The 13,410-nt window shown below is 35.3% G+C and overlaps 2 protein-coding genes across 6 annotated transcripts in view; one reads left to right on the top strand and one right to left on the bottom strand.

Moving 5' to 3' along the window:
* Window positions 1-13,410, bottom strand: part of LOC148238118 (sortilin-related receptor-like) — a 309,166-nt gene that overhangs the window by 214,364 nt on the left and 81,392 nt on the right. The window lies entirely within an intron of this gene.
* On the top strand, window positions 2,668-12,753 carry LOC148238126 (uncharacterized). 5 transcript variants are annotated; one of them, XM_088205917.1, is made up of 15 exons: window positions 2,668-3,143; window positions 5,331-5,535; window positions 5,605-5,795; window positions 6,407-6,624; window positions 7,123-7,193; window positions 7,276-7,404; window positions 7,468-7,690; window positions 7,764-7,949; window positions 8,052-8,226; window positions 8,292-8,421; window positions 8,495-8,626; window positions 8,692-8,781; window positions 10,914-11,146; window positions 11,580-11,907; window positions 11,980-12,753. In XM_088205917.1, the coding sequence occupies exons 6-15, from the start codon at window positions 7,322-7,324 to the stop codon at window positions 12,527-12,529; spliced, it is 2,130 nt and encodes a 709-aa protein (XP_088062043.1). In that variant the 5' UTR covers window positions 2,668-3,143; window positions 5,331-5,535; window positions 5,605-5,795; window positions 6,407-6,624; window positions 7,123-7,193; window positions 7,276-7,321; the 3' UTR covers window positions 12,530-12,753. The 5 variants fall into 5 exon arrangements, with proteins under 5 accessions (XP_088062043.1, XP_088062040.1, XP_088062042.1 ...); XM_088205914.1 differs by lacking the exon at window positions 7,123-7,193; XM_088205916.1 differs by lacking the exons at window positions 2,668-3,143; window positions 5,331-5,535; window positions 5,605-5,795; window positions 7,123-7,193 and adding exons at window positions 5,939-6,141; window positions 6,206-6,312.

Raw genomic sequence — 13,410 nt, 5'->3', positions numbered from 1 at the left:
CTTCAAGGTTTTAATCTCGGCCCATTAATGTTTTTTTGTTTATTAATGATATTATTAAAGTTATTCGTAACTTTCAATTATTATTTTAGGCCGACTTCCTTAAGTATTGATTAAAATAAATTCCATTAGGTATGTAAACGTCTAATTCTTAATCTACCGAAAATAATAAAAATAAATATGATATGTAAACGAATACACTGCATATTTTTGTAAGTAAAAGGTGATCTAACTTCAGTTTCGAACTTTTTTTTAAAAAAAAAAAAACAAATTCAAGGATATCTTCGGATTTTTTATATGAGTTGAACATTTGATGTATTTTATTAATTAGGAAAAAATATCAATTAAATGGCCGCCTCTGGACCTTTTGCAGCAGCCGATTCTTTCGATGTAATTTTCGATGACTCTTTCGTACTTTTCGGGCAGTATCTAAGCTAAAACTTGCCGGATGTTGCTTTTTAGGTGTTCCAACATTTCCGATTTATCGCCGTAGACACGACTTTATTCGCTTGATTTTGGCGGCTAGCTGACGCCATCAAAACGTGAAATAATGCGACCTGGAAACTCTTGACGTAAAACATCAAACGTTGCACCCGATGTGTGGCAAATTGCGCCATCTTGATTTCTTCCACATCAATATCTTCGATTTCGTACCAAAAATAATCAGTCTGACCTTTATTGTTTTCAAAAAAGTAAGGCCCAATAACGCCGCCTGACTACAATGGGCACCAAACAGTTACTTTTTGGGCAGGTAATGCTCTCTCATGAATCATATGACAGCATCAAATTATTTTTGCTTTAACACTCAAACTACGTAAGTTATTAGCTGTCCATGGTCTCTGGGCTTCATTTATTGTGTTATCTGAATTATATACGGGTATACGTGCAAGTCTAGATGCAAAATGCGCCAAAGGGATCCATAATAAAAGCGTAAAAGCGGCGAACGCTGACGAATCCACAATGCCAGGTCTTCGGCCACATTTTCACTAGCAGCAGAAATATTCTTGGCTGAACGGGCGCAACAATGATACACAAGACTTAAGCTATCTCAAACGCTTCCAGTCTCTTCTAGTTATTTTAATACATTGCGAATTGTTCGCCTAAATTTCGATACACAGTTCGTATAGAATTGTTATTTCTGTAGAACAAACAAACAATTTCAGTTGTGATTAAGCGAAACACACGAGAGGGCGAAAGGGATAAGGGAAAGGTCTCTCGGACTGGCCCTGCCCTTCAGTTGTTTGTTTTGTGCGGAATTACACATTAGTGATTGAAAATATCATTGAATCTGTCACTGTCTTATATTTACCAAAACGTGCTTCAAGATTATTATATACCTGTACAAATATGAAGTATAAAAATCTAAAAATCAGAGGTTAAAATCAGGAACTAGGAAGCAGACACTAAGAGGAGTTAGAAACTAAAAGCAGGGGTGAAACGAAAACTAAAAACAGATTCTAAAACGCAGAAAGTGAGAATTGAGACTGAGAATTTGAAACCAAAAACCTGAAACTAATATCGAAAAACTATATTTAGAAGCTAAAAATTTCAAAGATAGGGGCCGAAAATGAGGGATGTTCCGTAAGCTAATGATGGACGCTTACCCTACGGAGGACCGACGTCTTTGCGGCAAACGTACGCTTTGCAAAATTTTCGAAACGCCTCGAAGTTTGACTTCGTCGGTTATATATATTTTTATCCTTTTCGCTGTTTTCCATACATAATAGTGTAGCGTATGTAGTTTTTGAGGGCTACTTAAATAAACGACCTTCTTTAGAGAGCTGGCGAGGACCCGGGGTGCTAGACCGTTGTCATGGTGAGTGAAAAGAAAAGAATGTATATTTAGCCAATTGTTTAAAAACCACCCGCTTCACAAGTTGAGCGGTGGTGTGGCAGCACTGAGAACTGTCAGAACGCCGCCACAATAGTCTGAATCTTTATCTGCTGTTAAATTAATCAGGTAAATATTAATTGAATCTTCTTTAAGTTTCTGTATTTTTTGTTTTAATTGTTTGATGCCATATTCCCCTTGCTCTTTTTTTTTCATTTACCAGATTTCTTATTTCTATTGTATAATTTTTAATTACTACCTTATAAATAAGTTTTTTAGTATTGTTCCAAGCTGCTTTTTGTATGCCCTTAAAGTAGTATTCAGCTTTTTCCTCAAGTTGTTATTTTTTAGTTCTACTCGGAAGTTTTCCTAATCTATCGTTTTGTTAGTGAGAGTTGGTCTAATTCCTCTCTTTATTATTCTTTCACTAAAGGTCAAAATCACTGTTGAATGATTAGAACTCAACTCAAGGCTCTTTCTATATCTAGGTACATGGCATTTTTAAGATCAGTTGACTAATGGTCAAGGATATTAAAAAAATACATCATGCAATAATTCAATTTAATTCTTAATATGAGAAAAATATTATTAGAAATTGGTATATTTATTGAATTTTGAGTCCTATCTGCAGCGGGCCAACCCAAATTAGCTCGCGGACCGGTTTAGGATTTGTTAATCTAGTTGTTATTATTTTTTGGCATCACTGAAACAGCCGACAAATTATTAATTGTTTTAAATAAATGAAAAATTTAGCCATATTATTTAGCTCTTAGTTTAACGCCGCTTGGAGCTAAAAGCGCGCGGGCGCTACAGGGCAAAGGCTGACGTTCGAGTTAATCATTGCGACTCCGCGTTGCCGTTTCGCGAGTGCCTCATCGTCTCTATGGCGACGCCCGGCGGAGACGCAGCCGGAGTCAGAGCGGCCGCGCCCCCCACGGCGCAGTACGACAAATTCGGCTTCTTAGTGGCGGCCGACCGGCAAGAGCGCGTCAAGGAATACCACGGCGGACGCAAGCGGCGCTCCCGCTCTAGGGATCGCTACAGCCGAAGGCGCTCCGACTCGAGCCCATCGCCCCCGCCCCAGTCGAGGCGCTCGAGGCGGTCGAGACAGAGGAGCAGATCGGCGGAGCGCGCGCCCCAGCCGCCGCCGCCGCCCCCCCAACAACAGCAACAGCAGCAGCAACAACAACAACAGCAGCAGCAGCAGCAGTCCAACGCCAGGGGAGACTCCTGGGAGGCGGCCTTCGAGCACCCGCCCCCACCGCCCCCCGCGCCCTATATCAGTGGTCCGCCGCCGCAGCAGAATTATTCCGAGGTAACTTTTAGGTTATGTTGGTCGAAAACAATGGCGGCCGGTTCGCATAATGCATATTGCACGAACGTTATTATGCAATTTAGAAGATACAGATTTTGCAATACTATTGCACATATAACTAATATTCACAATTCTAAAACTATTCGAGAAGTGACATCTAACGCTAATTTAAATTATAACGAGTGCTGATTCGCTCAACCCTTTCACTCCAGACGCCATAGTGAACAAGCCCCAGGCACAGTTGACATTCCTAGCTGTCGTCAACTTTTGAACCTTTTATAATATATTTTAAGGTTTAAAATTGCTTGAATGCAATATTAAAAACGTTATCACTTGTAAATGTATTAAAATTAAATATTGTTCAAAGAATTAGAGATGTTTCCAATTGTCGCTACTGTGGCACTGTCATCGATTTATCATAGAATTGTATGTAGCGCAAACGTTTTTTACAATTTACACTAAATGCTCGACACATATTATAAATTTTATTAATTGAAAAAACAACTTTGCTACTTGTTAATTATATCGGCGCCGCGTTCAGAAACCATTGATTATGAACATTGTTTTTTACCCTAAAGGCAGCTTCACACGTTGACCGGAAACCGGTTGACAAGCCCACAGAATTTTGCGGAGCGGAAAATTCTGTGAGCTTGTCGACCTGCGCAGGTCTACCGTGACGTGTGTCCGCCTTAACTTGCGATGATGATCAACAACATTTTGCTACATAAATTCGTTTTAAAATTTAAAACTTAAACTCTTCTAAAAATTGCAATTAACCGTTGATCAGTGTCAAGTGTAAAATTTTAAAACGTATTTATATAGCAAAATGTTGTTGGCCACTTACGCAGACATTAGAGCCGAAAGCCAGAGAAGATATTTGTAACAATCTGGTTTCTCAGCGTGGCGCCGATATAATTAACAAGTGCCAAAACTTCCGATTCATAAATATACTCATAATATTGTCATGAGAGAATTTTAAAATTTAGGTTTACCAATTCCTTGAATAGAAATTGTTCACGCAATGGGCGATTTACAGCACTGTGTAGATATGGATAATTTTGTAAACTTTTAAACTGTCGAATTCTTTAGAACTGATAAAGTGCCCTTGCAAAAAAGATTATTATATATTCTGCGCGTCGTTGGAGTTAAAAAAATATTTCCTATGTAATAATTAAATACATTTCATTAATTTGCAATATTACATGTTAATTAAAAAATAAGTGTGTAAATAATTAATTTGTATCTATACATAAATAAAATTTGCTCAAACATTAAAAACATAAAATGAAAATAGTTTACACAATTATGAATAAAAAACGATGATAAAAATAATTAATTGGCCGGTGACGTAACGTCCTATACCCTTATTTTATCGCTCCATTATAAATTTCATGTGTATTAGACGGATAAAATGACAAACTAAGAAATTAAATACGTTAAAAAAATTTTTATCATAATTGCACATTGACATATCAACAAAAAACTTGTCTGGAATAATCACCAAATCATTCATGACATATGAGTCAGTATAGTTTCCCATTGTGTTGTATAAAAAATAATTGTTTTTCTAGCGTTCATTAAATATACTTCTTTCTACTCCTAACACCCACACTTATGCTTATTGATACCAAGAGTATTTGAGTAAAGAAACATTTTTTAATATTAACCTGGCATAGAAGGTAAAAACATATTACACAATAAAAGACAGCAATTTGAGCATATTTTGAGGTAACGTTTGAATATATCGAAACTTAAAAAGATTTTACCGCATAAGAGAAACACATTGTGGGCTACTTTTTGGCCTGCAGGACACCTTTTGCCGACCCTGTTCTAGACAATCTATTTTTTATGAAACTGATGTTGCACATGCACATTTTGTGTGCGAATTTATTGGCTGATATAATTTTATACTTACGCTTTGATAAATTCTTCTCAGCGACCAGTACCCCTCTTTTTATCCAGTTGTATTTTTCCTCACAAACAACACATCTTTTATTTGAGTTAACTTTTTCTGGTTACTCGAACATTATTGTAAAGCTGTTCACGGTGGATATTCAACTTGATACTCCTTGGTTTTGCTGGTATTTACATTACTTTTTGGTCAACATTTTATTGTAATTATATTCGATAGTCATCGATTTAAAATTATCAGAAATATATCTAATCTATATATTTTTCGATTTTCAGGGTTCTAGCTCTTATCCCATGGACGGTAATTACGGACAATTCAACAATAATTACAACACTTTTACTGAAGTCGCACCGCCGCCCCTTGGTCACAACGTCCACTTGAATCAAGAGATGTCCATTCCTCTGGCGACGTCGTGGAGTCAGCTTCCGCCGCAGGGATCTATGCTGACGCCCGCTCAGGACGATCACAGCAAGAGAGAAGGTTGATATTATTTTCTGGAACGTGTTTGCTATTTTTATGATGATTTATTATTTATTTTTTACATTTCAGCGATCGCTTCCGAATTGAGGAACCAATGTGTTACGCTCGGTCGTCAAAAAGACGACTACATTAAAAAGGTTAATCTGTTAAAGAAAGAGCTCGAAACTCTCAAAGAGCAAAAGTCCGAACTGCGCGGAGACAGCAGACGGTCACCGAGCCCTAACACCCAAAGGTTTTTGAAAGAAAATTCTAAACTGCAGGTTAGGTTTTATCGAATACTTTTATTTGATTTTAGAGATATCGTTTTCGGTCCTGACGTAAGTATCGTAACTTGCGGAAGAAGAAATTGGCTTTGGAAATTTATTTAGAGACAGAATGTAAAGTAAACCCTTGTATATGAAACGGACGTAATTAAAATTTTAACAGGGGATTACTATAATATAAGCGCTCGTCTTGTAGCTTTTATTATACAAATTTCATGAGCTTCCTTTTTAGATGTATATGTTCATAAGTGTCTTTGCTCATCCTCATTTTTAAACCCGTCGATGATTGTCGGCTATCTGGAAAACGTCGTCGAAAGGATAACGCCCGTCGGACTATCGAATAGTTTGGAAAATATCTATCAAGTTGCAAATTACTATAAAAATATAGACGTTGCAATTGTTTTCAGATTGACTGCAGGATTGTTCACCGTGCCGATTCGATTCCCGATAAGTATAAAAAAGCGGATGACGCAAGGGATATTGTCATTTTTATAGCCAACTTAATTTTTCGCAGGTTTTTTGATTTTATCTGCCAGACTGTTGTGAACAGAGTTTTCATCGTTTTCGTAATGGTGCGCGATATCTAATGCCGCCCTTTCGTATTTCAGACCAAGCTGCAGAACAAAATAAAGACGTTGAACAGCGTCATTGATATGCTGGACGGAATTATTGAGAACAATCCGGCGTCGAGCGAGGTCAACAGCGGTATCGGCGATAAAACGAAGAACCGTAAAACGGGACAGCGATCCAAGTCTAACTCGGGGTCGTCGGATAGCTCTTCGTCGGAAGATGAAAAGCACGCCTCGAGGAGAAAGCGCAAGTCCAGGTATCGATCGTTGATATCATCTTTTCTATTTTAGATAGAGCCGAATATGAACTCTATTTTTTTCCGAGTTATGCATTCAACATTTATGATAGTCATAAGTTGCAGTTTCGAGACTGGAAGCGTTTCCGATGCGGCGGTGTTATGTCTATTGTATTTACTTAATTTTCTACTTGATGTGTAATATAACAAAATTTGTATCTAAACGTATAGATTTTGTTGTATCTAAAATAATCACTGTAAAGCGTTTGAAATATGACATTGTAATAAACGTTTATTGTATTTGTATCGAATGTTATGTATTGTAATTTTTTTCTAGGATTCAATGTATATCCCGTCATCTCGAATACTATATTATGTATACGAGTTGAATGCAATAACGAGACTAAAACTTACTATAACATTCTTATAACTCGTATGCATGGTGCAAATATCGTTTACAATAATATATACGTATATAAATAGTATGCCGTAATGGATTTTATATTTTTGTCACAATAGTATAAAGTATGCCGAAACGACTCACTCCGCGCCTATTAAAAACTATTTTAGGAATCAGATATCGATTTCTGGTGAAGTTTTGCTTATTTCCAATTCGTTTTTTGGCTTCCGTTTCAAGCTGCGATTCTAACTTGGTCAAATTTGTGTTTATAGTGGCACATCGGAGAAAAAGTTCAACTACGCGTATTACGATCCTGAAATGCACTGGTGTCGGGTGTGCAATGAATTCCCCGTCACTGCCAAGGATTATCTGATGCATCTGCATACGCCGCAGCACCAACGGTAATTTATTAAATCGTATTTGTTCGATAAATCTTTAAATATTCATCATTTCATCTCTAATAGTGCTGCTGCATCTCAAACGGACGCTCCGTGGCACAATACTCCTAATTTGCACGAGGGATTTCCTACGTATTCCGGCGCACCGATCAAAAGGACTCCGATTAAGGGTCTTCAATTCTTCACGCCGTCGACGGCCTGGTATTGCAAGTTGTGCGATCAGTGGATAGGCGATTTGCATTGTGCTTCAGCTCATCTGAAGTCACTCATTCATTCCCAAAATTATATGGTTTGCGATTCTTAATCTATTTATTTAGCTAGTTATAAAAAAATGTTATTGCTTATTTCTTTATGGATTATAGAATTTTACTGAATTGAATCCTCACTGGGAGATGGACTTCATGTCGGACAGACAGAAGAACTTTGAAAAGGCACAGCTGAAAAAATCAGCGCAGGAAGCTGCCGACAGACCGCAATACTCTCCGCACACCATATCGTTCCACGGTGACGGTTTCCAGACCAAGAGTAAGAAGGCAGATAGTATACAGGTGTGTATTGCCTATTATATATATATATATATATATATATATATATATATATATATATATATATAAATATTTAACATAATAAATTAAATGTAATTTATATAGGACGATAACGTATCGCCGTCTAAATCCGAAACTAAGAAAGAACGCAAGAAGAAAGATAAGAAGGAGAAGAAGAAAAAGAAAAAGCGATCTGTTAGCGAATCGAGTTCTAGCTCTTCTTCTTCTAGTGATAGTCGAAGCGACTCCAAAAAACGCAAAAATGTCGAACCAGAGAAAGGTATGTATATAATAATTATCGCCTGATGTAATTGTTACTAGATTTAAAATTTGAATACGTTTTAGTGGTCCAACCAGAGGTAAAGTCAGAAGAAGTCGATAATAGTTTTGATGATCGTTTGATCAATCAATGGATGTCCGTGCAGGATACTACTTCTGAACAAGAGCGTAAGATGTTGGAAGTTGTTAAAAATAGGTTTGTATTTAAATATATGTTTTTATTTTTAATGTTTGACAGTGAAAATTTAAGTATATCTATCACTGTACAGGGTGAAAAGTAAAGCAGGCGAGAGGACCGAACAAAGGGTCGACGGAAGAGTTGTTTCGAGAGAACGTGAAGCAAGAGCTTTACTCTCGATAAGGAATGAAAAAGTTAGAACGGCCAACTCACATTCTAAATCGTATGTTTGGTTTATTGGTTGCATTATTTATTACGTGTAGTTTTTAATTGTTTTTTTTTTCATAGAGAGAATAACGACAAAGAAAAAGAGAAAGACTACCGCAGTCACCGTGACAAAGAGAGAGATAGAGATAGGGACAGAAGGAGCGATAGAAGGTTCATATTTTATTTCTATATACAGAGGTGTGACAAAATAATTGGACCACTACAATATTTTGATATTTTGCAAGTAACTAGTGTAGGAAATAAATGTTGTGCGTTAAAAGATTTGAAACTTGTTAGTAGGCGATGATTTTTAACAAAAAAAGAATGATTATATATATACCCAAAAGGTTGGGGATAAGGTACAGTTACAGATTGAACAAAGAAGACTTCAGTGTGCAGGAATTTGTGCTTCTGTCAAAACATTTGGGTAAAATAATAACGTTTTATTTTCTAATTTCTCTAAACTATCATCCGTATCATAATTGCTCGTAATTGATAATTTGTGGATTAATTCAATAGTATTTAATAATAATTTTTAATTTTATTTTTTATAAAATGGCTTAAAAAAATATTTCTGTTGAAGTGAAAATTGCTATTTGTACTTTACTCGGTAAAGAAATTCATACTTACCGAGAAAGAGCCCAAAAATTCAATGTGTCTCATCAATTAATGATGAGAATAAAAAATGTTAGTACATAGACAGCAACCTTATTCGTCACGACATAAATTTGGATGGACAGAATGATTAGCCAGATAATTCACCTGATTTAAATACAATAGGAAATTATTGAGCAGTTCTTAAATCCATCGTATACAAGTGCTCAAATACTAATAAAAAAAATCATTGAAAACATGTGGTTAAACGACCCAAAAAAAAAACTATAATAACTAATATAAAGATTATGCCTAGAAGAGTACTCTAAATAATAAAAAAGAAAGAAGGAGTTACTAGATAATATTTTTTAAATTCATTGTCTGTAAAAACATTGTTCTTAATTTTTTTAAATATATAAAAGTATGTAGAAACAACAAAAATATGAAGAATAATGTTTGGTCCAATTATTTTGTCACACCTCTGTATATGTATATATATTTATATGTTTTTGTTAAAATTTTTACTGGTTTTATTCAACACGTTACTTAGCTGTTTTAGATGTAAGGAATTTCATATTGTACCTTTTATTACTCGCATCTCGTTTGCCGACGTTTCAACCACCGATGTTGGGGTCATCATCTTGAGTGTAATTTTGCCCTTATTTCAGCTGCGTCGTCTGATTCAATTTTGCGTTTTATTATTTTTCCGTTTGTTACTAAGGGAACAACAAGGGCATTAATTTTCGAATTGGTTTGTTTAAATGAATTTATATTTGTATAAAGTTTGCTAATATTTAATTTAACTTGGTTTAAAACTGGAAACCAAGTATCCGAAATTGCTTTTGCATCGTCTCTTTTATTTAGTGCTATTTTTCTTTAAATTTCGATTTTAATTGCTTCTCTGTAATTTTCTACAATTTAATGTTTAATTGTGTGGTTTGCCAAATATTAATAAGTGTGGTTTGCCTAAGTTGATTTTCCATCAAAGCATTTTAACGCATTTCTATGTTCTATCTTTCTTTGTGAAATCCTACTGTTTATCTGACCAATGTAAATTTTGTCACAATCAATGTATACTCCTTCTGATTAATTATTAATTTTGTCATAACACCTTTTAAAAGTACTCGTCCTATCTTTTCTGAAATCCTTCAAACAAACATATGGTAAATGTGAAATACTTAAATACTAATTCTCACCATCATCATTCAAAACTAAACTCTATAGATACCTCCCTATTTTATAGAGCAGATAAACTTTCGGATAGTGAACATAAAATTGAGGAATTCAAAAATGTCAAAGAAGTATTAAAATTAAATTCATGATAGAAAAAAATAATAATAAAAAAGTAGTTATAAATGAAAAATTTAATGCATCTCGTTTGCTGACATTTTGACCACCGATGTTGGGGCATAATCTGGACCATATCTCAGCCGCTGCAGATTTTTCAACTTACATTGTCTTTGATTTGATCTTGTGTTTTTTTTTCTTATTAATACAACGTCGAAGTAAAAATAAAAAATTACGTCGGCAAACGAGATGCAAGTAAAAAAGGAGTGATACGCAAGCCCTCACATCACAAAAAGCTAGGTAACGCATTGAATAAATCCGTTAAAAATTTACACCACATAAAAACATGTTAATTTAAAAAATAATGTATATATGTATATCTTATTTTAAGCAAATTACGATATGAAATTTTATATTTACAGTCATCGTAAAGACCGTGACGATAGTGACGATGATAGAAAATATAGAAAATCCTTTCCTGAAAAGCGTTATATAATGGATACGGAATTTAAGCCATATCCAAGTAGCAAACGAGACAATCATGATCAAAATGAGAGTAGATTTGATAAACAAGTATCGAAAGGAAAGAAGCAATCTAGTAGCAGCAATAAAGATAATTCGAATTCCAACGATTCGAAAAAGATGCCGTTTATTGGTAAGTTTTTATTGTCGATCAACTTGTATACGTCAGTTGCTCGGTGAGTCAAATTAAAACCTTAAATATTTTTTATCTCATAATTTGGCGAATGAAAAATGTACAAGAGACATTTTCGTATGTAGTTTTCTTTATAGCTTTCAAAAAAAATCTAGTGCAATTTCATATTTTTTTACTACACTAGTAAACTTGCTGGTGTGACAGACATGCATCACTACACTAATATTGTTGATGAATATGTTTTTCATTACTAAAAAAACGAATGACGGCACTGCTGTCTTTGTGTTGCATGTAGTGTTACAGTGCTTTAAATTTGTATTGCAGTTGTAAGGTTTTCTTTGACTTGCCTTTGCTCTTTCCATATTATAATCATATAGCTCCATTTAGCATCCTCTCGATGCAATATTCTATGCTAATTTTAATTTAATTTTAGGAAAAATGCCTCTGTACAAGTCTTTAGGTGGCAGCAAATCGTCCAAGGGCGATGAGTCATCTTCCAAAGGTGAACATCAAGACTCGATCGAAGTAGCCAGGAAAAAACGCGACGAAATAAACGCCCATTTCCATCAGAAGGTAGAGTTATTCAAAGAGAAATTCATATCGACAATGGCTAAGAAGAACGAAATGATGGAGGGACACTTTCCCGAGCCTAAGTTAATAATTCCAACAGGACTGCACGGACATCCGCCGTTGCTAGACATCTCCGAAATGATGATACCGAAGCCTGTAGATATCAGTTCTCTTCCCCAAACAATCCACCGGTAAGTTCTTTATTATCTACATGATGTAAATGCAGATCACAATAATTGATTCAATACGATATATTTTTACAGCATTCAGCCTACTTCTTATTCGGCACCTGCCGTTGTGGTAACGTCGCCTCCGACCATAGCCAAACTGGCCGCCGATAAAAATAGTGCATTGCATAAAGACTTCCAAGATGCGCTCGATATAATTTTCCCGTCTGATAACCCTCAGAAGAAAGACGGACCTAAAAAATCTGATTCTGAGAAAAAGGAAGAGACGGAACAACCTCAGACCACCGAATCTGAAGACATGCAAATGCTTGCAGCGCAATCAACGATTGCTGGCTACCAAACCATGGCGCCAATGATGCCCGGAATAATGACCGCACAAGGATACATGACTCAGATGGCCTCAGGAATGATACCGCAACCTCCAGCTATGGGAATGGTGATGGGTTACGACTACGCTACTGGAATGTATGACCAAAGTATGTACGACATGAGCATGCAGCCCACAACGGAAATGCAGGTTCCCATGCCAATGGTCCCTGCACAAAAACCAATGATGAGTCAAGATATGGAGGATCTGGCCATGTTGGGAATTGACGCCGAAGACGTCGGAGCGAGCGGTTTTTGATCTTAAAAAAATAATTACAAATAGATGTGTTATATTTTTTTAATAAATTTCCACACATTTTATTCCATTTGTGATTGTGTTTATGTAATTGACAAAGTGCTGTTCAGGTCGGACGCAATTTGCATTTAATTTTGTGTTTTTTAGTTCTCTATGTGTATTATAATAAGCACCGATGAAGAAACACCACTATGATTGTATCTTTAAAAATACACTTTAAATTGTCATTTGTGTTTTTTTTTCTTTACACCTCTGACCTTTCGTCTGAAATGTTATCTTAATTTATTCGGTTACTAAGTGTTATTTGGATAAATTTGATTTGTCTTTGTTCTATGTTATTATTTGATTATTACATTTTAATTGGTTAAAGCAATGTTCATTCTGCTGCAGATTTAAATAAGAGTAAAGTCTATGAAGACTCAAGAATAGAAAGAGTTAAAGTAGAGATATAGGTAAGATTTATAAATGACCTTAAATTAATCTATATATTTTTAATGAAAAATATGTTATATCGAGTGTCGTTAAATTGTTTATCAATTAATTACTGTATTTAAAAAATATATAGTCTGCACATTTAATAATCAAGAAAAACTTTATAATGTCAGGATCACTTTGCAAAATTTTTTAAACAGTTCCTCGAATTTACCAAGAATTGTCTAATGCAATTGCACTTAAATTATTGGATAATACTTTAATCATCACAGGCGAGCAAGTACAGCATCATCCCTCAATTGCACATTCCAGAGGATGTAAATTTTTCGAATCTACCGTTACACACCAATAAGTGATAAGATCTGTATTAACAGCAAAAAGTCTAGTTCCACCCTGAATCGACATTGAACTTCTCCCATTAATCAAGGGTATTTAAGCCAGGACACTTCCCT

This window comes from Plectrocnemia conspersa, unplaced genomic scaffold, assembly GCF_051122295.1.
Source record: "Plectrocnemia conspersa isolate PC_06_02 unplaced genomic scaffold, ASM5112229v1 ptg000002l, whole genome shotgun sequence".
In the NCBI taxonomy this organism is placed as follows: Eukaryota; Metazoa; Arthropoda; class Insecta; order Trichoptera; family Polycentropodidae; genus Plectrocnemia; species Plectrocnemia conspersa.
Note: the sequence above shows the minus strand (reverse complement) of the source record. Positions and strands in the feature narration are given on the sequence as shown.